The sequence below is a fragment of the Ranitomeya variabilis genome, chromosome 1, assembly GCF_051348905.1.
Source record: "Ranitomeya variabilis isolate aRanVar5 chromosome 1, aRanVar5.hap1, whole genome shotgun sequence".
NCBI classification, from domain to species: domain Eukaryota; kingdom Metazoa; phylum Chordata; class Amphibia; order Anura; family Dendrobatidae; genus Ranitomeya; species Ranitomeya variabilis.
In genome coordinates, this window is record NC_135232.1 from 139,840,719 (window position 1) to 139,866,876 (window position 26,158).

The 26,158-nt window shown below is 40.0% G+C and overlaps 1 protein-coding gene across 6 annotated transcripts in view; it reads right to left on the reverse strand.

The window, feature by feature from the left end:
• Positions 1 to 26,158, reverse strand: part of MCTP1 (multiple C2 and transmembrane domain containing 1) — a 1,325,457-nt gene that overhangs the window by 129,543 nt on the left and 1,169,756 nt on the right. For all 6 annotated transcript variants that reach the window (XM_077289252.1, XM_077289242.1, XM_077289260.1 and 3 more), the window contains one exon: positions 6,814 to 6,867. In XM_077289252.1, coding sequence (XP_077145367.1) covers positions 6,814 to 6,867 — 54 coding nt within the window. The remainder of the gene's footprint in view (positions 1 to 6,813; positions 6,868 to 26,158) is intronic.

A 26,158-nucleotide genomic window follows, 5' to 3' on the forward strand; every position in this document is an offset into this window, starting at 1 on the left:
CATAACGTATCCACTGAATCAGATTAGTCCTCTCCCTCTCCTGCTGTTTCACTAAAATACTAACAATTTTACAGAAACACTCAAAGTGCATTCCCTTCATGCAACCAACCCTGTTTTCTATTAATAGTTATACACTAAACACATTTTTTTTACTATAGAGGTTTCTGAACATTTACAGAGAGCCTGCAGGAATAGTACAAGAGGCTGCAGACTTTTAGAAAAAGACTAAGCTCCCACTTTGATAATATAATGTAAAATATACTATATACACAGCTTCATATGTAGTACTCATATGCCCTTCAAATACAGCACTGTGCAAAAGTTTTAGGTAAGTGTGGAAAAAATGTTGCAAAATGAGAATACTTTAAAAAATTGAAGAGTTAATAGCTTATTTTGATCAATTAAAAAGCAAAGTGAATGAACAAAAGAAAAATCTAAATAAAATCAATATTGGGGTGGTAATTTTTTTTTACTTTAAACAACATCGAATCATCATTTTTCTAGGTACACTTGCACACAGTCTTTGAAGGAACCCAGCCGGGAGGTTGTTGCAAACATCTTGGAGAACTAATCACAGATCTTCTGTGGAAGAAGGCATGTGCAAATCCACCTGTGTCTTCATGTAATCCTACTCAGGCTCAATGATGTTGAGATTAGGGCAATGTTGGGGAAATAATTTACTTTACTCACTTATATAGCACCATCGTATCCCAGACATTATCATCACTATCTTCAGTATGTCTCTGGAATGTGGGAGGAGTACGCAGAGAAAGCCCACACAATCATGGGGAGAACATACAAAACTCCTTTGAGTTGTTGTCTATGGTGGGATATTAACCTAAGGCCTCAGCACTGCAAAGCAACTGTGCTAACCCTTGAACGAGGATCTGTATCATAAGCCCATATATCTCGGTCGGCCAAGGAGAAGAGATGTGACAAGAAAAATAAATAAATCTTCTCCTCAGCTGATTGCCCCAGTAAGACTGAGGATAGATAAAAAAATAATTTGAGCTTAGTCAGCCATGGAGAACATTTATTTATTCTTCCGTCACAGCCTTTCTCCTCAGCTCACTGAGGTATGTGTGCTTACGATACAGCTCCTCTGTCAGTTAAGTCACAGATCTCGGGAGTTGTGCAGCCTGTTATGACATATGACTAGAATGGGCTGCCATTTGAATTACGTGATGAGGGCCATTTAATTAAATTCCTTGAGAACCCCTTGAAGCTACAACCTTTCCCAAAAGACTACCTAATTTTTCACAATACGTCCCAATGTCTCTTATTTTGCATGATATTTTTCCTAAAATATTTCAATAGATTTTAATTAGTTTGCTGTTTAAACCATCATAGTGTTTTGATGCATTTACATAGCAGGTGTTTTATATCTTTCAGTATACATTATAATTTATTGATATAATATACAGTATGATTGCACAAAACAAAACCATAATACTGAGCAGATGTAAAACCCCCCAAAATGACTTTACATAAAAAAACACTGGACATTTCTCTGTCCTATAACTATTCAATCCTGTCTACATTTATATTGACTGTCCAGGCTGCTTTTCTGACAAAGAAGTGTTTTCTGAAGCTCTGGATTGGACTCCCTAAGGATCACTTAGGGTTTTGTCACTGGTACAACTAGAGTTGGCTTATGTACAGAAGCAATATAGTTTGAAGGAACAAAAGAACAATCACTTAATAAGATGTTGCTAATATTCTGAATTTCACTACACCCAGAGCTCCCGCAACAAGGAAAAATAGCAATAAAACGATGGCTGTTAACTGCATCTAAGTCCTAGCGGTTATGTTCAATTTGTAGAGAGTTAAAATACAGCCAACTGATCGCAATGACCTTTGCAATAAATTGTCTATTTATTGCCATACATGGATACTTATTACCGCTTAACACCAGAACCATGACTCACATATGCTGCTTTTCCCCATATCATAATTTGATGAATTTTGAAGGATGGGAAGAAACCAGAACATTCTATAGGGATTTCTCATCCAATCTGTTGATTTCCAACTGTGAGCTAGTGAAGTCATCTGGGAGCATTACGTCTCCATCCTTATTGAAGTGTAAGTGCATACAGGAGATTGTTCGGGGGATAACAAATCACACTGAGTTTTTTGACATTTCTAATGCTTTCTGCCAAAGAGTAAGTTCTTACTGTGTTATATAACTATACATCTCTACTAGAAGCAAAGGTCGAGGGCATAAATTAAGACACAGTTTTTCTCATCTCTTAAACACCATCCTCCCTTTAATATAACATAATTCAGGAGGTCGGAGATTAGCATTTTGCAATGACTTGTTAAATGAGAACTAGATTCGGTGTCTACGCACGGCCAATGCTTATTAGTGCTCCCTTGTGAAAACGGGTATACTAGCAGCTATCCCCTTTAGGGTATTTTCGCATAGTTGTTTCTTGAGGTTTTTGGAACATGTCCGCTCTTAAAAACACCTGAAAAATCACTCAAAAAATGATTGAAAGACTCTTCCTATTCATTTCTATTGTAAAACCACTTGCTGGTGATATGTTCCGTGTTTTGAACCTTTTTCTTATGCTTCAGGTTTTTTAAAAAATTCCTGGTCAAAGAAAAGAAAGCGGATGGCACTTTTTTGAAGCATTTCCATATAGAAAATGCACCAAACTAGACACTGTCCAGTAAAAAAGATGGAAAATAAAATCCTTCAAGGGAAAACTCTGCAATAATACTAGAAAAACTCTTTAAAACTTGCTTCAGGAATGAAAACTCCTAAAAAAACTGAAATAAGGAATTTACTGATGTAATTTCCACTTAAAAAAATTCATTCTTTTTCACCATCTCAAAAAAACAGCAGAATAGAGCGCAGGTTGCTCTAAGATGTGGCAGCTTTCTAAATGGGCAGATGCCCTTCTGTCTATTGCAAAACAGACAAGGGAACTCATGAACGTGGTGAAGCTGAACAGGGAGGACGCTGTGGTACTGGTCGAGACGGGATGAATCGGGTACAAACTGAAGGACACAGAATTTCAAAAAAAGAACATCTCGCCAACCATTAAGCATAGGGTAGGATCAGTCATGCTTTGGGATTGTGTTGCAGCCAATGGCCCAGAGCACATTACACGGGTAGAGGAAAAAATGGATTCAATGAAATTTCAACAAATTCTTGATGCAAACATAACACCATCTGTAAAAAAGCTGAATTTGAAAAGAGGATGGCTTCTACGAATGGATAATGATCCTAAATACATGTCAAAATCCTCAATGGACTACCTCAAAAGACACAAGCTAAAGATTTTACAATGGTCCTCACAGTCCCTTGATCTGAATGATCTGAACATCATTGAAAATCTGTGGCTAGACCTCAAAATAGCAGGGCATGCAAGGCAACCCAGGAATCTCACAGAACTGTAAGAATTTTCCAAGGAAAAATGGATGAAAATCCCTCAAACAAGAATTGAAAGACTTATGACTGCTAGTTGTGATACTTTAAAAGGGGACGCTACTAGGCAGTAATCATGCAGGGTGCCCATACTTTTGCATAGGCCCATTTTCATTTATTAATTTTTAAAATGTAAAAGGTGAATATATATACTGTATATATATATATATATATATATATATATATATATATATATATATATATATATATATATATATATTACCTAAAATACAAAGGAAATGTGCCATCATTAACTTTAGGCCATTTAGAGATAATTTCATCTTCAACTTGCTTAGCTGTCCACAATAACAGTAATTTTAACCAGGGGTGCACAATCCTTTACATGCCACTGTAAAACCTCTTTCATTGGCTATGTTATTTGTGATTAAAGAATATTGAGGAGTTGTGGCTTTGAAAAATGTATTCCACAGATTACCTCTTAGACCCAGATTCAGTAAGATTTTTGGCATAACATATGCCACCACTCATCCTGAACTTGACGAGTGGCAGATACTACGCCCCATCCCAGGTCCGTTCACTCTGTCACAGCTGGGTAAAAATGATGTAAATCAGCCAAAAACATTACATTTTGGCACCACCTCGCAATGGGCATTTTTTTTTAAAAACTTTCAAAGCTTTTTACCCCAGTTTTTTAGTGCAAAAGCTTTGGTGAATTAGGGCCTAAATGTTTCCCAGAACATGATCTGAGTTCATATTACACTTAGAAAAATTATTTTTTAAGACAAAGGACTACTTAGTTTTAATAAAATAAATTGTCAGCCCCGATTAATAATATAATACTTGGCTATTGAAGAAATATATGTTTTAAGAGGGTAAAGCTTCTTAAAATGAGTGATGCCTTAGAAGAAGTCCTTTCAGTACTTTTATGAATATAGGCAACAGTCTTCAAAAGTTTAATTGTAACATCTCATCTTTTGAAGGTTCTTCTAGCAGCAGAGAGATTTGGGGTATTGTAAAAAAAGCAGACAGTTCCAGACCTTTATCACTACGCTCTTGTGTGCTGCAAAGTAGTCCTGCTAGCACAATCCATAGCTTTTGTGGTACAAGGTCACTCTAATTTCCTCCCTCTGGTTTTCATATTCCCTCAAGGACGACTAATGCAAGTGCTATCATATCCTGACACAATGAATTGTGGAAACAGGCTTGTATTTCTTTCTTCTGCTCCTCTTTTCTGTGTCTCTTTTTTTTTTTTTTGAACAATAGTTGAATTGGCCATGTGTCGACACAGAAGCCAAAAATTTAACTCTTAAGAGCTGTGCAACAACAAGATACAACTGCTGCGGGTATTGTAAAGGAAAAATTATTAAATACATTTTGTATTAGATAAGGGATACAAGTGTGATCATTTTGATCATATCATGACAAAATAAATGCAGAATAAAAAACTTATTTTTTTTTGCAAATATAGAGATATCCTCTTAAAGGGGTTTTCCAGAGAAACAAGTGATCATTTAGGCACAGGATGGAGGACTTTCATCCCAGACAAAATGTAGCGGCTGTGCACATGCCCGACTGCCACTTTAATCATCCTCAGCAGCCCTATAGGGAATGAAAGCAGCAGTCAAGAATACATACTCCCGCTCCATTCTATCAGGGATAAAAGTTCCTCATTCTGCCATTTATTGGGAGTCCCAGTGGTAGGACCCCCACCATTGAATCAGTTATCATCTATACTGTGGAAAAATCATAATTTATGTTCACTGGACAACTGCTTTAAAGGGTTTCTCCAAGAATAACAAAATTATTCCCGTTACATAAGTCAAATGGCAGCCTATCCTAGTTACATGGCAAGGCAGGATATTGTCGCAATCTACACAGCTCGCAAGACCTCTGTCTTAACTGACAGAGGAGCTGTATCTTAAGCACACATATCTCAGTGAGCAAGGAGAAGAGCTGTGACAGCAAAAGAAATAAATCTTCTCCGAGGCTGACCAAGTACAAAAGATTTTTTTCTCTCTTCTAAGTCCTCCCTGCTCAGTCAGCCAAGGAGATTTATTTCTTCTCATTACAATTCTTCTCTGACAGCTCACCAGTATGTGTGCATACGCTATAGTTACTCTGTCAGTTGAGACAGAGGTCTCAGGAGTTGTGTTTCTTCAGAGTGCAGCCCATGCCATAAAAGCATTTAAAGAAAGTCCTCATAGGGCTTTCTAGATACAAAATTAAAAATCATATGGTTCGCAGAAAATGGTATCACAGAAATAAATAATTTTTATAAAAAGAAGTACATAACAAGGTACATGCACTAAAATATAGGTCCTTGTTCAGCTAAATCAATGGAAAAATACCAGTCATATAGTAAGATGCTTTACAAGTGGCAGCACTGGGGCTCAGTGTTTAGCACTGCAGCCTTGCAGTGCTGGAGTCCTGGGCTCAAATCTGACCATGTATAACATCTGCAAGGCAGCTGCAATCTATGTTCTCCCTGTGTTTGTGTGGGTTTCCTATGGGTTGTCCGGTTTCCTTCCACCCTCAAAAGAAATACTGATAGGGAATCTAGATTGTGAGCCCCAATGGGGACAGTGACGATGATGTTTGTAGAGCGCTGCGTAGTTAATAGCGCTATATAAGTGAGAATGACAGATGTTGACAGCCATTTTTTTGCCAACTATCTGTAGTCCCAGACACTCATCTCTTTTCCTGCCTCACATCCCCATATTTTCACTATTCTCTTCCATAAATGTATTAAAATAGACTTTCTTGTTTTTCTATTTTTCTACTGTCTGTGTTGGCTCTGAGACTTGGTTTTCAACAAATTGCAATATATGCAAGATACCAAATGAAGAACTCCCTGAACTGGCTCTATACTATATACCATAATAGCTTTGATTTATTAATTAGGTGTGAGTTATAAGTGTCTGTACATGGGATGAAAGGCCATTGTAGTTATCGCCCCATACACTGGAGACACCACAAAGGAGGACTACTCCATACTGCAGCATCACAAAGAAACAATGGAAACAATGATATATAGTTCTGCCATTCATCTGTATGTAGCCCTATCTCTACAGTGAGCGGCACAATTAATCCCATTCTTTATATAGCCGGCACTGTTATGTGGGTAACTTTTTTCGGCAGGACAGATATTTTGCCCTTCATAAACAGCTGTCATTGCAATTATCATCAGAAGAGCGATCACATTCCAGACAGGCAGAATCATATTTGTTCTTGGCAGAAATAAAATATTTGACCCAGCTCTAGACTGAATTTCTAGCTTGCACCGTACAGGGGCATTGTTAGAATGATAAACAGAGCGGCCAATGTTCTGGCCTGAAAGCTTTCAATTCCATCTCCCTCTGTCTGTGCCATGCTTACATTCTGATAACCTCAGGTACCCATGTGTACAGAAGGATAATTACCTTGTCATCTTTGTCATCCTCCTCTTCCTCGTCCTCCAGCATGTCTTCCATTACCTGCGGACAAAACACCAGCACGTTACTACTGTATATATCTGTCAAGCAAAATGCAATCAATTTCAAAATGCATTTTTGACTGATAATATTTTATGAGGATTTGAAAAACAACAAAGAAAATATTCATAAGATAAAGGGTATTTTACACTATTAAACACCTGGGGTTTCAGCGTTATACTTTTTCCTGTTTCTCTGTGCGAGGATCTGGGTAAATGCTGTTTGTATAATGTTATGTATCATTTCAGGAGCGGAGAGTAATCACCTGTTCATACATATACCGTACTTGTATTAAATGGGTTGACCACCTTTCTCGACAATATTCTCTTCTTTTTTTTTTATTTAAATGCCTGTATTTGGGAGTAAAAAGCATTTTTGCAATTATTTGTCATGAAAATCATTGCACCGTTTGCCTTCCACAACTTCTGTGTTGCACCGTCTATTGCTGGCTGCGGAATGAATAAATGGAGAATCTATCAGTGAGCTCATTGCTCCTCTCAGCTGATTTATGACTACAAATCACATTAATGTTAAATGTGCAGGGAAACAAAATGCCAAACGATGTAACGTTTTTAATTAAATTTAATTTTCAATATGCGCGTTTAAGAAAAAAAAGTCCACAGAAGCGGAATACTCTTATACACTATGTTCCAAATTATTATGCAAATGATATTTTTCTCAGATTTTCCTAAATGGTCGGTGCAAATGACAGTCAGTCTAATAAAAGTCATCACCCGTTAGAGTATACATCGAATTTTATTGAAGAAACCTCCCAATGATAACAGTATAATCTCTAAAATGAATAAAAACTCAAAATGCACTGTTCCAAATTATTAGGCACAGCAGAATTTCTAAACATTTACCAGATCTCCACTTTGCACTGATGAGGGGCAGTACCCTGACACACAGTGTCTGCAAATTGAGATTCTGGTTTGGATATTATCCTAAGTCATGTGACAAGGCTCGTTAAAGGGTCAACATTGACTTGTAGGATTGCTACTTTCCAATAGGTGGCACTAGAGTTCTAGCTCTCTTCCTCTCTGAAGAGACAATTTGCATAATAAACATTTGATATGTTTTAAAGAACTGAAAATGCTCATTTGTGGAAATTGCAGCATTAGGAGGTCACATTCACTGAACAAAAAAAGCTATTTAACTCCAAAACATCCTAACAGGCCAAGTTACATGTTAACATAGGAACCCTTCTGTGATATCACCTTCACAATTCTTGCCTCCATTGAACTTGTGAGTTTTTGGAGAGTTTCTGCTTGTATTTCTTTGCATGAAGTCAGAATAGCCTCCCAGAGCTGCTGTTTTGATGTGAACTACCTCCCACCCTCATAGATCTTTTGCTTGATGATACTCCAAAGGTTCTCTATAGGGTTGAGGTCAAGGGAAGATGGTGGCCACACCATGAGTTTATCTCCTTTGTGCCCATAGCAGCCAATGACTCAGAGGTATTCTTTGCAGCATGAGATGGTGCATTGTCATGCATGAAGATGATTTCGCTCCTGAAGGCCTGTTTCTGCCAAATAGCCAAATAGTTTTCAACCTGGATGGTGCCAAGATGCGACGTCCAGTCTGAGAACCACTGGTGAATGAGCTGCTGAGAGCGCAGCATCATTGACCAGCAGTGACATCATCGAGGTTCCCAGCTGGGCTGAACTGCGGTGACCTCAGGACCGTGGGAAAAGTCAGTGATAACTGTAAAGTCTCCTGTCTTGTCACCAATGCCACATGTAGAATGTTGCCTCAGCAGGTGCATCATGATGTTCATGATTAAGGATGTTTCTCATCTGAAATGCATAGATCTTAGTTGTTTTTTATGGATTTTTGTACATGACACTTGATGTCTGAATTTTAACACTTGGATTTTCCATTAAATACATTTTTCTGAACACCGTAGAGCTGGAATTTTGCCTTGTTTGCTATCTACTACGCCTGAACAGCACATTTCCTTGCTCCGGAGTGGTGGAGTTGCTTTTGAGAGTGAGCTTGACTTTTTCTAAATATGACTTATCCACGTTGGCGTTGTGTTGCATTACTATTATTATTATTATTATTATTATTTTTTGGTTTGGATTTACCTTTGTGTATTGCTATCTATGCTGTCTCCTTAGTGTATATTCTGGGCTTGTCAATTCTTTTATCAGCTTCAGGGTTTCCAAACAGTGGCTAAAAGACGTGACATAAGGCTAGAGTCACACCAGCATACAGCGTTGAATGCGAGAGTGAGCATGGGATGTGATATGCCAATGACCCTTGGTTTCTGCTCTACTGTGAGCTGGAGCCGAGTGTCATGCTAATGTGCTCCGATTTTCTCACAAGACAGGATGGGAGCAGAGCTACGGAGGAGACAGAGAAAGTAATCTCTCCATCTCCCCTACTGCCGGCGTTGGTGTCTATTGATATCCGAGTTCAGTCCGATGTTTCACTCGCACCCATAGACTTGTATGAGTGCGAGTGAGCCGAGTCTTGCTGCCTATCGCAGCATGCTGCAATTATTCTACCATGCTGATTCGGAATGAGAAAATAATTGCAGATGTGAGCTGCCGAGTGATGTTTTATTACATAACACTTCGCCGTGTTGTACAGTAGTGTGACCTAGGCCTAAGAAAGAACATGTCCACAACAATGTTGTTTTTACATTCTTGTACATTATATTCTTTTCATGGGGCACTCTCGCAGGGCTTTATCAGGCGGATTCCACCTGATAACAGCATTATGTGCACATAGCCATACTGATAATTGGGTACTGTTTCCATACTTCCTGTGCAGCGACATGGCCCATATAGTCTGACCTGCAGTGCTGTTGGGGCACACTTCACCGTCAGGTGTACCCCTTTCATGTCCATTGCAGCACACAATCTGGGAAATGCCCAAGTCAGACTGGGTTCTAAGTGCAATCCCAAATTGCAGAAATCAATTCCCCTGTCACTCTGCATAGCACCAGCATAGATGGATAACACCACACACAAAAATGTTATCAAAAGCTCTAGAACTACTAGTCTAAATTCTTTTTAGGTTTTACCACCATTTGGGTAAGTTCACACGTAGCACATTGTTTCTAGAAGGTTCAATAACTAAAAAACTAAAATTCCATTCTGCACATGGGCTTGTTTCTGCAACATGTGCAATGGATTTTTACAAACCCAATATAGATAAATGGGACAAATGTAGAACCTTCCACCCACAGATTGGCCATGTGGGACAGTGGTGACATAATGATACAGAACTATTTATTTTTATAAGCATGTTTTTATATACTTTTTTTTTTTTTTTAATAACTGATTTTTATTCAGATTTATAATGTTTCACAATTCACATCGAAATAAAGCAAAGACATAGGTTGTGGAATTAGCTTAGTACAACGATATAAGGTTTATCTAATAAACCGTAGGGCCCCCAGAGGTCGCATAACAAATTGCTTAATCATACAATAAAAACTTTGAAGGTCCAGACAATCCCGCAAGGTGAGTTGCCCATACATCCAGTTAAGACCTAGCCCGTTCCACTTAACCTATTTAAAATGTTCTTTGTAACAGAGGCCAGACAAAAGACAGACCACACTCTTACATCAAGGGAAAAAGTAAGGGGTGTCAAGGGTTGATGGTGATCTTACTTAATATCTTGAGCCCAGAAGTTATCCCAGGGGACCAAATGGTATCAAACCGATCCACCTTTCCATTCAGAATAGCCGTCATAGATTCCATTCTGTGTATATCAGAAATTCTATTTAAAAAGACCTGCTAGTAAGGAGAGTTGATCGGTTTCCAGCCGTTAACATATGCAATAGTAGCTTAGATGAGTTATTCCCAATCGCTTTAGTGGTGATGTTGAGTTGATAGACTGCAGGATCTAACGGTACCTCTGTGGATTGTACTCTTTGTATTAGAATTTTAACTGAATACCAAAATCATGCCAGTGTAGGCAGGTCCAAAGCTGTGGTATTGGGACCCAACTGAAGTGTCACAGCACCAGCAGCCATCCGGGATCTGGGGATTAAGTTTGTGGAGAAGTTCTAGTGTGTGATGCCAAAACATGAAATCTTGCACTGATTCTCTTTATACAATGTTCATATAGAGGTTTTCGCTACCTTATGCCAGATAGACTGCCAGCACTGGAGAGACAGCTCTCTACCAAGGAAGGACTCCCATTTGACCACGTAGGAATGTTTTTTTTTCTTTCTTTGGGGGGGGGGGGAAGGTCAGCCTGTGGGACATTTATTATCTTATAAATATCATAAATTAGCCCCCTATTTGAGGGACCTCTGTTACTTAGCTTTTCAAATTCAGTTGATTGAGAGACGCTCATCAGTCCATGAAGAGATAAAACTAAATGTTTGATCTACATAAAAAATGGAGGAACTTACGATCTGCTTAGGAAAGTTTGATTTAATAAAATCAAATGAGTGGATTTCCAATATATCTGTGTCAACCAAGTCAGCATATCTAAAGATACTAGCTGAAATCCAGGGGTGTACAGTCGATGGGTTCATGATTTTTGGGATTAAAGGCAGCGTCGCCGCAAGGAACACGGACATGCTGCGATCTGAAAAGACGCGCAGCATGTCCGGAGTCGCAGGGCCGCCGCGTGCGTGTTTCCACGCATAGTGGACACGGGATTTCAAAAAATCCCCTCCACTATGCTGGAACATCTGGACGCTGCGTGTTTGACGCTGCAGCTCTGCGCAGCGTCAAACACGCAGCGTTAACTGACCGTGGACATGTACCCTTAGAGTATTGAAGCTGCAATCTTCTGATCGCTTGTGTTACACACAGCATGCTATGTGTATCAGAAATGCTTATCTGGTATGAATGCTGGCAAGGGGCACCGCTCATAACAGATTGGCATTTGCAACCATGGGGGGTCTCCTGCAGACCCCCAGTTGTCATGCTAACCCATCGTCACCCCTTGATCATGTGACGGGGAGCTGATGGGCGGGGTTAGTGAAGCGCTTCTAGCGCGAGCATGTTAAATGCTTTTGTCAGAGTATGACAGCAGCATTTAACATGTTAACAGTCGCGGGCTGATGGCGATTCCACCCACGGCTGTAAGGGGCACATTGCAGCTGATCAGATCATGTGCCGGAAAAGTTGCGGGTTCAGCCCTGGAGTCTGCATCAAACAGGAAAACACGACATATGATGTATGTATACGTCATGCGTCATGAAGGAGTTAAATTAGGGTCTATGGTCCAAATAGTATATGTTACAACTATGCACCTAGTTGATTTTGATGTTTGGATTCACTATTCATACAGAATATAATTCAATCTGTAAATGAAGCAACAAAACAACACCCCCCATAGTCCACAAACTTTCTGACTCCCTTTTCCGCCTGCATTATAGCTGCTGAAGTCTTCGACAAAACATACTTGCTCAGAATTAAATTGAAAAGAAAAAGCAATTTAGAAAAAAATGGATCCACCGAATGTAAACCTTGATTCTGACAATACTTTGGTCACAAAATTGCAGTAATTGCTGCAGCCACAAAAGTTTGCTAAATTTGTCCCCATTTACTTTGTCCATTTTGATTTGTTCCATCCAGATGCCTTTAATAGGCTCCTATTCCTGACAGTGGCTTTCAGCGCACGCTGAGAAGCTGGCACAGTCTTCAGAGTCTTTTCAGATTCTCATCCAGAGAGCTTTGCGGGTCCTGACCTGCAGGATAAATGCGCTGCTTCACCTCCGTATGATAGAGGTGTTTATCAAGGATACATGCTGCACATTATAATGTTGTCTGCCTCCTGTCCGTCCTTATCGGGGTGAAAGGGTCATTTAAATCGCCCCATAAGACCTTTAGGGATAAAAAAATGTGCCGATTTCTGGGAAGGTAGTAAATTATATGTCAGGTAGAGATGATCTTGCAGGTTGAAAATATAAAAGAGAGGGAGATGAAGTTTATTTTCGGCCCAGAATGTGCTGCTTTTTGTAAATGTTTTCATTTATCTCGGCATTCAGAGGCGCGGGGTCAGCGAGGGGATGGAATGACTCTATAAAGTAGTGAAATTATTGAGTCTCCTGTCAGATTCCATATAGTTAAGAGATGGAACGATTCTTACAGTCAAAATAACACGGGGCAAACTGGGAATGACAGTTTAAATGTCACCTCAAAGTGCTGCCTATTTTATCCCTCACGCATTGCAAGAAAAGTGCACTGTTAGCGGGATTGTGTGCGAAAATGGGCTATTTAATGGCTGTTCTTCTGCCGGACACTGCTGTATCATTTCATGTCATGACATTGCATGAAGCTAATACATGTCAGGCTCAGGAAATAACGGGTTCTTTAATTAATCTTCTAGAGCGCGCCACCACTTGAAGTCCATGAACTATATCTTAGTATCTTAACCAATTCAAGACAGGGTCATTCTTCCCCACATTTTTGTCTTTTTTTTCCCATACATGCAATGTTAAAAAGAAAACCTCATTTGATTATTCAAAATAATTTACGGTATTTTTTTTCATTATACATGGGCATAACTTCTATCTTATTTTTATATTTTGGGTAAAACATGAAGAACAAAGTGATTAAATAAATGATTTTCACAATGTTCTCATTTTTTTAAGGACCATTAAAATATTAAATTGTGTTCTTTTAGTAATTATTTTTATAGGGCTAGAATCAGTGACTTGGGCACGAAGAGTCTTTGTTTTACCTGCTTTTTTAGGGTTTTCATTTATATCACACATTGTGCCCCTGTAAGGTTATGAAATGGGTGCATTTCAACTAGTAAATACATTTTTATTGGCAGACGGAGTGACTTGGTGGGTAGCACTGCTGCTTTTCATCACTGGGGTCCTGGCTTTAAAGCCCACCAAAGACACACTGAAGATCGTGAACCCCAATAGGAACAGTGGCGATAATGTTGGTAAAGTGCTGTGGAATATGGATGTGCTATATAAGTAAGTAAAGGAAATAAATTATTGCCACTAGTGACGAGCGAGTGTGCTCGGATAAGGTGTTATCCAAGTACGCTTATGTCCTAATCGAGTATTTTCGGTGTGCTCAAAATGAATGCTCGAGTTGACGCGGCTCCATGTCACATGCAGGGACTGCTTGTTTATTAGGTAATCCCTGCATACGTTGCAGTTGTCGACAAACGGCGAGACATGCAGCTTATTCGAGCACGCTTGCTAATCATTAATTGCCACCTTACCCAGTGCAAATTCAGCCACCTGATCCACTGATCTGTGTCTGCTAAGACGCAGCAGTTCTTGCTCCCTTCCTGAACTTTACAGGTAGGACAGGAGGAAGAAGTGATGTTTCTGCATCTTATACTGTATATACAGTGATCAGGAAGGCAGAAATGGTAATAAACCATCTCTGGTTTCTTCATGGGGAGTCAGTCCATCTCTGCTCCTGTAGCTATCAGAAATAGATGCCTGGAAAAGAAGTTGTTCTGCACTCTCTGGAGTCACGACAAACCAGAAGTAAGGATAAAAATGTAAGTTTCTTTACGCGTTTCAGAGTCCACCAACTCCATACTCAGGACTAGAGATGAGCAAATAACTTCGGCTCTCTGCTTATTCGGCAAGTTATAGCGCTTACCGAAGAAGCTGCAGCAGGACCCAGATACCTGGAGTGCTCTGGTAATCAGGTGTACGGCACAGCAGCTGCATGTGTCGCGGTTGTATGACAGTCACAACACATGCATGGAGAGCCTGTGTGTTGTGACTGTCCCACAAAGTGATCAGCCAATTGCTCTGAGTCCTGCTTATGGCACCCAATATAAAAGAGGAGATTAAGGCCGGGGTCACACTTGTGAGCGCAATACGAGAAACTCACGAGAGTCTCTCGCCTCAATACCCGGCACTGCCGCCGGCACTCGAGACCAGAGCGTTCAGCTGCATAGAAATACATACAGCCGCACACTCCAGTCCCAAGTGCCGGCGGCAGTGTCGGGTATTGAGACGAGAGATACTTGCATTGCACTCGCAAGTGTGACCTCGGCCTAAAAGAGAAACTATTACACGGTGACTAAACAAATAACTACCAATGTATTTATGCGAGAATCGAGACTGGCTTTCTGGTTCTTAATGGGATCCACTAAAACGCTCTCCAAGTCCTGAAACTTCTGGCAACAACAGATTCCATTGACCTAAGAAATTAAGGTACCGCTATATTACATGTTTAAAGGTAAGCCGTCACTAGAAAATTACCTATTGTTTAATTCAGGATTTTGTATTACATATGTTCTTTAAAAAATGTTGGCAATGTTTTTTTTCTTTGATAGTACCATCGTTAACCCCTTAACGGCCAGAGGTATTTCAGTTTTTGCGTTTCGATTTTTGCTCCCCTTCTTCCCAGAGCCATAACGTTTTTATTTTTCAGTCAATATGGCCATGTGAGGGCTTGTTTTTTGTAGGACAAGTTGTAGTTTTGAACAACACAATTGGTTTTAACATGTCGTGCACTGGAAAATAGGAAAAAAATTCCAAGTGTGGTGAAACTGCAAAAAAAAGTGCAGAAAAAAAATACAAAATTTGGTAGAAAAAAAAAAATGGCACCATTTTCCGAGACCTTTAGTGTCTTCATTTTTGTTATCTTGGGCTGGGCGAGGGCTTATTTTTTGCATGCTAAGCTGACATTTTTATTGATACCATTTTTGTGTAGATACGATTTGAAGTTTTAGATATTTTTTTATGTTTTTTTTTTTATTTGTTTTACTTTTTGCATTCTTCAATAGTCTCCATAGAAGACTAGAAACTGTACTAAATTGATCTCCTTTGCTACACACAGGCAATGATCAGATCGCTTGTGTGTAGCAGAAATGCTCACTTGCTATGAGTGCCGACCACGGGGTTGCGCTCATAGCAATCTGGCAATGACAATCACAGAGCTGACCCATCGGTGACCCGCGATCATGTGATGGGGTCACCGTTGGGCGAGATTAGCAATGCGCTTCCGGTAAGTGCGAGTTAAATGTCGCTGTCAGAGATTGACAGCGGCATTTAAATAGTTAACAGCTGTGGGTAGATCCTGTTACAGGCACCTGTCAGCTGTACAGAGCAGCTGTCATGTGCCCGGAAAGGTGGGGGCGGGGCGAGTCTGACATTGGCGTACTATTATGCCTAATGTCGGAAAGGGGTTAAGAAAGAACCCCCCAAAAAACTAAAATTAGTAATCTTGTAATTTTCACATAGACCACTGGGCCTTTTTTTAGACTCATTTCCCATATACTTCCAGGTGGAGGTTTCCCTAATGCTCCTTATCACCAGAGGCAAGATTACAGTGACAGGTAACACCTCTAAATGCAGCTGAATACACAGGATCAGGTGATGTCATAACACCCTCCACTCCCCCTCCCATCACAATGACCTATTGTCATATTAGACACTTTAATACAACAGATAGGGTTGAGATCTGACCATTGTGGCTATACCCATGTGTTATTTCCTGAAACAATAGTAAGAGTCTAAAAAAGCCAAAATGGTTAGTGTGAGAATTGCAAAATTTCTTTTTTTATTTTTTAACTTTTAAGACAGAATGTGATATGTAAAAATAAAAACTTACAAAAATTAAATTTAAAGGTAACCTGTCGCATGAAAAGCAATATTAACCTGCATGTATTTGGTTAATCTACAGGTTAGTAGAGTTCTGAACCTGGCAGGCTCTTTGGACCTGCTGTCGGGAGGAAATTTACTTTATTCCCCCAGCAGCATACAGGTTTCAGTCACATGGGCGGCGCCGCAGGTTCAGTCACTGCTCTGTGTATAGAAAGTGGCAGCTATAACCGCCCCCGGCACTGACTGACAACTGCCCCCGGCACTGACTGACAACTGCCCCTAATGCAGAACCTGCTGTCAGTCAGTCAGTGTCGGGTCGGCGGTTACAGATGCCGCTCTCTACTGGACCCATACCCCTGCCGCCCCGTGACCTGACCTGAATGCTACCAGGAGGAATAAAGTGAATTTCCTCCCTGCAGCGGGGCTCTAAGTTCAGGCATCAGGCAGGTTGAGAACACTATTAACCTGCAGATTAACCCCATATCTGCAGGTCAATAGTGTTTTTTTCACGTGACAGGTTCCTTTTAATACAAAAACCTGATTTAAACAATTGATCATGATTTAACAATTAATGGATTTTCTTGTGATACCTTACGTTTAATGGGTGTAAACATGTAGGATCTAATATATAATTGCCTAGAATACTACTTCCTGCAATTTGTGCCAAGAAAGAACATACCAATATACATAGTTATTGATACATATTATTTATTATTTACATTATTGTTCTTAAGCAAAGAACCGTTGTTGTGGCATTTGCCACAACACGCAAAGTTGTTGTCTGATGTCTTTCATCACTATCCTCATAAGCATGTTCATGGATCCTGTGTAACTGTACCTTAAATACCAAGAATTGTCAAGAGCTGGTGAGTGCAGCCATTTTTTGTTCTTTCTTACTATTATTTATTAATTGTATTATTCTTACATTTGAATAAATAAAGTATATATGGATTCTAGACTCCCGATTCTTTAGAATCGGGCTGCCATCTAGTTATTTATTAATTGTATTATTCTTACATTTGAATAAATAAAGTATATATGGATTCTAGACTCCCGATTCTTTAGAATCGGGCTGCCATCTAGTAGCAGATAATTCCTACCGCAGATATGATTAGCATTGCTATTTCCACTCTCTGGGGTACAGGAGGGATGCAGATGGTTTTGAGGTCATGGATGTATACAAGAGATGACGAACATAGGAATGATACAGCAAAAATTGACTGCAGATGCATAATGTACATGAACTGCAGGAATTATGTGGTAATTAATGAGCCGAGTCTATGCTACATTAAGCATCAGCAATTAGTGATAACTCAAATGTAATTTTTAGCTGTGAAGCTTCGTTTTTCCAATAGTTTTTTTTGCTAATACTATAAACTGTCTCCATCTACTGGATTAAAATGCTCATAAAAATTCCAGTGTGTCGCAGTCAGCTCCCCTCTGCCTGCGCACCAATTATTATTTAGAAAGGAACAATCCATTCGGCATTTACAGGGCTTCCTTTAGATTGGGCTTTCCTATATCCTGAAAAGGATAAAGTAGTATTAATCAAACAAAGGGTGGGCACATGGGAAATCAGACAGGTCTAATGCAAGCAGTTCCAAGTGACATGACCTTCTGTAATGTCACTTGTCACAGACTTATATGCCACATACTGGTGGAAGGTCTGGAAGGAATCTGATGCTTGTTTCTGTTCCCTGAATGTAAAACTAATACAAATGACATTTCAAGATAAAACAAAGACCACAATGATATATTGGACGCCACCTCCTCGATTTCTTGTGAAAGGACATAGCTCCATTTTTACCACTGAAAGATCGTCCGGGATATTGTTCCTAATGCTACGTTATCATTACATGGAGATAGGGAGAAGCAGATTTCAAAATTTTGTTACATTGAAAACAAAGCCGAGGGCCTACCGGGACAGAAGGCTATAAAATACAATTCCGACTGATGGTATCTGGATGGAAGAGGTTTCAAAATAGGTTTTGTATACAGGAAGTTTTAGTATTAGATTGAGGTATGTAATACTATCATTTCCACTATCAAAATTAAATCTATTAAGATGAAGCCTTAGTAATATTTCTCCATGATACCAAATGTTAAAGGAGTTGTACGGGGAGTACAAGTGTTTTCCACAAGATTTAGTTTGGTTTAAATAAAAAGATAAAATGTTCTCCCCTCCGCAGTCTCCTGCTGCTCCGATTCCGATGCTGCTTGATCCGTTATTAGCCTCTACTCCCTGCTGCAGTGATGACGTCCCTGACTGCTGCAGTCAATCACTGGCTGTAGCTGATCACCGCTGCAACCAAACATTTCTGTAGGGACCTGTGGGAGACTGGCTAGCATCTGAATGGGAGCAGCAGGGGATGGGTGAAGTATTTCTTATTTCATAGGAAAATTATTTAATTTTTAGCATTTGAGAAAATAAAGAACCTCATCCACAACTACCACAAAAGACTTCAAGCTGACATTGATGTAAGAGGGGGCAATACATGGTATTAAGAAATGGGGTATGTGAACTCTTCATCAGGGTCATTTGGATGTTTTGGGTTGCTATGATGTAAAAAGAGAAAACACAGTAGTTTGACATTAAATGGCTTCACCCAACCACGAACCATGAGTGGAGAAAAAGTTTTGGTGTTATCATTTATAATCTCTGAAAAAAAGCCAAGAAAGCAAAAATTCTGCCGGGGCATGTAAACTTTTGAGCACAACTGTATATGTCTGTGACAGTTATCTGGGGGCTGGTATGTGGGATAAAGGTGATGGATTATTAATATTATTATTATAATGTTGGTTTAGAACACTTTGTATTATTGTATTATTGTGTGTGAATTTTGCAGTTTGTTGTTTGATTTTCAGATATAAAGTGTAAAATAATTTCTTGCATATAAAGGAAAAAAATAAGTATTTCTTCTTTTATTTTCTGTAAACCAATCTTTAAACAATCATTTTGTAAACAAAAATGAATCTTCAGACAACTCCACTAAGGCTGGTTTCACACTTGCGTTTTTTGCCGCTGCGTTTTAGCGCTAAAAAACGCATGCGTTTTTTTCTATACTTAACATTAAAAATGCATGCATTTTTTGCATGCGTTTTGCCGCGTTTTGACAACGCATGCGTTTTTTTATGCTTGTGTTTTGTTGCAGAAATGCAACCTTTAGTAATTTTAACGTATTGCTGTCTATGTAAACGCATGCGTTTTTATAGAAAAAAACAAGAATACACACTTATAAGCCACCCCCCACCATCAAGGTGATAAAGGGATCCAAACCCTAACCCTACCCCTAACCCTACCCCTAACCCTAGGTATCCTAACCCTACCCCTAGCCCTACCCCTAACCCTAGGTATCCTAACCCTACCCCTAACCCTACCCCTAACCCTACCCCTAACCCTAGGTATCCTAATCCTACCCCTAACCCTACCCCTAACCCTACTCCTAACCCTAGGGATCCTAACCCTACCCCTAACCCTAACCCTACCCCTAACCCTAGGGATCCTAACCCTACCCCTAACCCTAACCCTACCCCTAACCCTACCCCTAACCCTAGGGATCCTAACCCTACCCCTAACCCTAGCTATTTCTATTTATAGTGGGTTTTCTTGTTGATTTTGATGATTGGCAGCTGTCACACACTTCTCAGCATGCGTTTCAAAAACGCAAACGCAGGAAAGAAAACGCATGTAAACGCGGCAAAACGCCGTATTTTTTTCTGCATGCAAAAACGCATGCGTCTAAAAAACGCAGCGTTTGCACGCGTTTACATGCGTTTTTTCACCACATGCGTTTTTTTTAAAAACGCTGTGTTTTTAAACGCAAATGTGAAACCAGCCTAAGTGATTTTTGTTAGAAAACTCATTTTTAAAATTGTGTAGACCCATATACTGTGAAGACAGAGTGCAAAGAGCATCTCTCTGGATGACCCAGTCAATTGAATGTATCTGGTGGCTCTAAAGGTGATTGAACACTTGTTGAGAGGTTGCCTTACTGAATAGAGCTAAACTTTGGGAATCCAGCAATGGACAAAAATGTCTTGACTTATTTTTGAAGAAATGTTTCTAGCAAAAAGAGACAATCCCAATGTAGAGATAGAGACCCTTATATAATGATGTGTCACTTACTAGGCTGTTTGCCGTAGTTTTGATAAAATCACTGTTTAATCAGCAGAAAAATATCATTAGAGGACTAGTAAACTCGCTATCCTTCATATTCATGAGTTCTTCATCCCCACTACTGATTGACAGCTTTCTGCCTATACACAGTGTAACAGAAAGCTGCCAATCAGTGGTGCGGGGGGGGGGGGGGGGGGGGTTATACAGAGCTCAGTATTCAGAGACCTGCAAGATCTGCAGCAGATAAAACAATAACTTTATCAAAACTGCAGCAACCAGCAAATTAGATGACCCAAAGCTGGAATTAGGATTTCTGCCCCTATATCATGCTGCTCTCAGATGGGGTAGTAAACACCTGGTGACAGACACTCTTTAAGATTTATATTTATCCCTCACACAAGTGAGCACATCTTACAACACAATCTTAGTGATTCTTCTTGCCTCATTCATCATGACTTCTTCAGTGGATAAACAAAGTCTTAAAGGCACAGTACTCATATAACCAATGGATGGGGGGACCCAGATAAAAAGAATTGTGGGTCTAAATTGACTGTCGTACAATGAAAGACAAATGTCATAGAATATTTTGCACCTGCAATGATGTAATGCCTTGTTTATTCGCTGTATATTGAATGCTGGGATAATCCATGATAAAATGAAATGATATGTTGATATAAAAAGGTTTGTGTTGTTGCCATTAATTCTTTTAATCTAGCTCTTATATGAAGGTAAATAATTAATACAGTGACAAAGAATGAAACGCTCCATATTAAAAGCTCTAAATTTCCATAGTGCACTCCATGTTTCCGCAATAGATGATCGTATTTGAACATTTAATAAAGTGTGCAACTACATCTACGACTGGTTAGAAGAGAACTTATTTTCTGGAGTTAATTAAGAACATTTTTTCCTGTCTTTGCCTCAACTAACCGCAACATGTGTTTGTGTGTCGTTGGATTTACTGTACTTACGTGAATACTTGTCATAAAGACACTCCGAGTATTGATGGGCTCAGACGACGCTGAAAGCTGTAATGTCTTCATAGGTCACTCTGCTGGACCTCCACATTAAATTCATAAGGTTTTTGTCAGGCAGTCCTCTACAACAGTGCCGAGTTGTGACCTTATGAGCTCCACAGCTGCGCTCTCTTCCTTCTTCAAAACTCATGACCTATGATATCGACTTCAGAGCATAAGACAATCTGATGCAATACTATTAACTGGCTGGTTCTTTATACACCGAGGGTCTGGTGCAAATGTCCTGCCTCCTGGTTATGACTAGTTCACTAATGTCCTCCACATGAAGACGTTAATCTTTTATTCCTCACGAGTAGCGGCACATCCAGGATGAGTATTTCACACACTCACATGCCTTCAAACTCTTTGAAGATGCTTAAAAAGCGCAAGAAGGGCCCAAACTGCACGCTCAGATATAATCCCATAGCAGGGAAATTGAGGAGGTTCTCCTTTAAATAATTCAGTAAATCCTACAGAGGAACAAATGACCTGGAGAGAAGAAGCGGATGGATTCGGGTCCCAACAGATGCGTTAACATGGGCACATTGTAAATCTAAAAGCTGTAAAGAAATAAACTGCAGCTACAAGTAATCAACATGGATGTGACATCATTAGTGACATCACAGTATGTAGAAAACTTTCCAGCAAGTACAAATGTACAAGTAAGAGCAAAAAAGAATGATATTCATGATCTTTCTGATTGAAAAATTATCCATTCAAAGCAATGGGCCAATTCACGTGTGCGATTTTCTTTTATAAGTCTTATTCCACTCCTGAGTCTTCCCCAAACAATGCCAATGGGCACATGGAAACATGGATAACAAAGATACACCAAAACTGATCCAGGCTCTTATAATTGGACTGGAAGTCAGTTTTCCTATCCTTTCCTATGGCAACCTCATTGTAACATTATAGGATTGCCAACAGAAACTGACTTCTAGTCCACAGCCCATTTATAGAGGCCAATAATCGGGGGAACGAGCGTTTGAAAGCTCGTCCTCAAGTTTGAACATTGTCCCCTATGAATGGGTTATGGCTTGTGATGGAAGAACCCTTGGATGTTCAGGTCCGACGGGTTCAGCCAAACGGTTAGCAAAAGTTTGGTTTGGGAGCCAGAACAGTACCCAAACCGGGACCCCATTCACTTAAATGGGGGGCCCGAACATCCAGGGTTTGCGACGCTGTCATGTGCATGACAGCGCGGCAAGCACTGCCTCTGGTCGGCAGTAAGAATGTTACCGCCAGTCAGAGAGCTGCGGCTCCCACGCGGTCAGATGACAGTGTGAGCCTGAAGCTGCGACTGGAAGTAAAAAGTTTAAATAAGATCACAGACATCAGATGATGGGACTACTACTCCTATCAGCCTACGTCTACTACCTCTTATAACAGCGAGAGCAGGCAGCGGCTGATGGGAATATTTAGATAAATAATTTAAAAAACCATGTGGGGTCCCCCCCATTTATGACAACCAGGCAAGCTAAAGTAGACAGCTGGGGGCTGGTATTCTCAGGCTGGTAAGGGGCCATGGACATTGACCTCCCTACCTAAAATAGCAGCCTGCAGCCACCCCAGACATTTGACAGCGTGAGAACCACAGCTCTCTGACCAGTGGTATTAATCTAACTGCCGACCACAACTGTCAGTGTTGAACCTGAACAGTAACATGGATTTCCTGGTGAAGCTCATGTTCAAGGTCTGTGCCCGAACAGTAGATGTTCAGTACAGACTCCAAAATTTACTGTTAGGGTTCGCTCATCACTAATCATGGCATAACTTCCCAGTCGCTGAGTTCCGACAGCAATGAACATCGCTGATTCCTAGAATCGGTTGAATGGAGCAGTGTTTGATCATGTGCATTTCTGTTCCATTCACTCCTAATGGAAAGGCAATGTGGATCATCGATCTCAGCTCCATTCAGCTGGAGCCCTTCAGAGCATCAGTTTTCAGGACTGGTGAGGGGCCCTGTGGTCAAACTCCCAGTAAATGGAAAGTTATCCTCTATTTCACAGATAAGAGATAACTTTCAAACTTGAGGATATTCTTTTAAGGAAGCTTAAAAATCATTAGTGAAAGCACATCGTTCCATATAAACAGGTGATGAGCTGCCAGCATTACCGTACATTATATGCACAAAGAGTACATGATGTCCATAATTCTGTGAGTGGAGAATGTTCCTCGGCCTGTGTAAACAGATTACTAAGCAACCGCCAATCGGTTTGCACATAGCTGACCGGCAATTGATTAAATAGCTCAGAGGTGCACATGTAATCCCTTTAAAACTTAGCTTTTAATATAGTAATAATTATAAAACCCTGACCCAAAGCAAACCTTGGTTTAATACCATATAAAACAAAACCACACATTAGGTCACCTATTAAATTACTGTACTATGACCTACTGTTCTCGCCTGCCTTACTGTGGAGGTTGGCACCCTAAGAGATGATTTTTTGGCGCCCCCACTCAACGCAGGCTGTCCCTCTCTTCCCTACAATGTCCCTCTAGATGTAGGTGGGAAAACAATATAGCAGAGAACAGTTTTATAATTATTACTATATTACAAGCTAAGTTTTAAAGGGATTACATGTGCACAACTGACTTCTGATTAGTCCTAAATTCATTCTTGTAATTTTCTCGATTTAAATAGCTCAGAGCACAGAATGGAGAAGCGAACTAACTCCACTATTTACTGCTGGAAATGATAAAAAGTTGTCTTGTTATTCCTGTTTAAACAAACACCAGATACCTGAGAGTTCATTACAGTTGAAGTGTGGTAGCTAGGCAATGGTACAGAATACTGACAGGGAGTATATTACAAACTGTTAGCATTCCACAGTCTAGGTACACACATACAATATTATTATCTTCATGACCAGAGCTTTTTTCGTTTTTGCATTTTCGTTTTTTGCTCCCCACCTTCCCAGAGCCATAACGTTTTTAGTTTTCCGTCAATATGGCCATGTGAGGGCTTATTTTTTGCGGGACGAGTTGTACTTTTGAATGACACCATTGCTTTTATCATGTCGTATACTAGAAAATGGGAAAAAAAATGCCAAGTGCGGTGAAATTGCAAAAATGTGCAATCCCACACTTTTTTTTTGTTTGGCTTTTTGGTAGGTTCACTAAATGCTAAAACTGACCTGCCATTATGATTCTCCAGGTCATTATGAGTTCAGAAATAGAAAAAACCTGGCACTCAACTTAATGCTGTGATGAAAAACGATTTTATTGTAGCACCAGAAACGTTTCGGTCCTCTGGACCTTCATCAGTTGCGTACTGGTTGATGACTACAGTAAGTCATATATTGATAGGACAGACAGAGCAAGCCGTATCCGCTGGTAATTGTGGATGTTCATATAGGGGAATAGATGAAGCTTAGATGGCACCTATGTATGTGCCCAGATGCGGAGTCCACCGGCGCCTATTGCGGGCACATGTCAGCTGTTCAAAACAGCTGACATGTTGTGGCTTTGAGGTGGGCTCACTGCCAGAGCCCACCTCAAAGCGGGACTTCTGACGTCGGATGTACTATCCCGTCCGACGTCAGAAAGGGGTTAAAAAAGCTTGTACGACCCTTTTAATAATGAGTTGTTCAAGTAGTGGACAAGGCCTTTAAAGAGGAATTTTCACATAGAGTAATTTTTAATGTTGAACTGGACATACGATATTATAGTTGTTGCAGAGCAGAATATAATGTTTGTTTTTTTATTTCAACTTTCTGCTGCAGAGATATTAGCAATAATAGAACTTAGGACCTACATTAATTAGTTAACTTGTCTTAAATCCAAGTGGGTGTTATTAGATATTTTTCACTGGGGTCATGTATTTCTTCAAAATAAAAAGGAGAGAAGCCAGCACTGCTTATGGTCAGAACACAACACATAAAGTGCACATGCACATATTGATTTCTAACTGTATTTCAAAATGAGACATTTAGAAAACAATTGATCAATTCTTTGAGCCACCCCGCCACGCCAAGGCATTCACATAATGGGGCATGTTATGACCCCAATGGCAGAGGGTCTCAGGAATAAATACCAAGTCTGCAAACACAAAAAACCAGCTCATAGGGCAGTGGTAACTGGGCTGACCATATATCTAATCCTAGCACCACAAATAGAAGTAGCCGGGGAACGTGCCTACGTTGGTTCTAGACGTCTCGCGCCAGCCGGAGAACTAACTAACCCTAGAAGGGAAAAGAAAGACCTTTCTTGCCTCCAGAGAAAAGACCCCAAAAGTTGGATACAAGCCCCCAACAAATAATAACGGTGAGGTAAGAGGAAAAGACAAACATAAGAATGAGCTAGGTATTTAGCAAAGAGAGGCCCACTAGCTAATAGCAGAATATAGTAAGATGACTTATATGGTCAGCAAAAACCCTATTAAAATATCCACGCTGGATATTCAAGAACCCCCGAACCGTCTAACGGCCGGGGGGAGAACACCAGCCCCCTAGAGCTTCCAGCAAGGTCAGAAATCACATTTAGTACAAGCTGGACAAAAATAGTAGCAAAGCAAGTAACTCAAAAAACAAAGAAGCAAGACTTAGCTTAATTTTGCAAGAGCCAGGACCAGCAGACAGGAGCAACAGAAGGATCTGATTACAACGATGCCAGGCACTGGACTAAGGATCCAGGAAGTTAATATAGCGACAC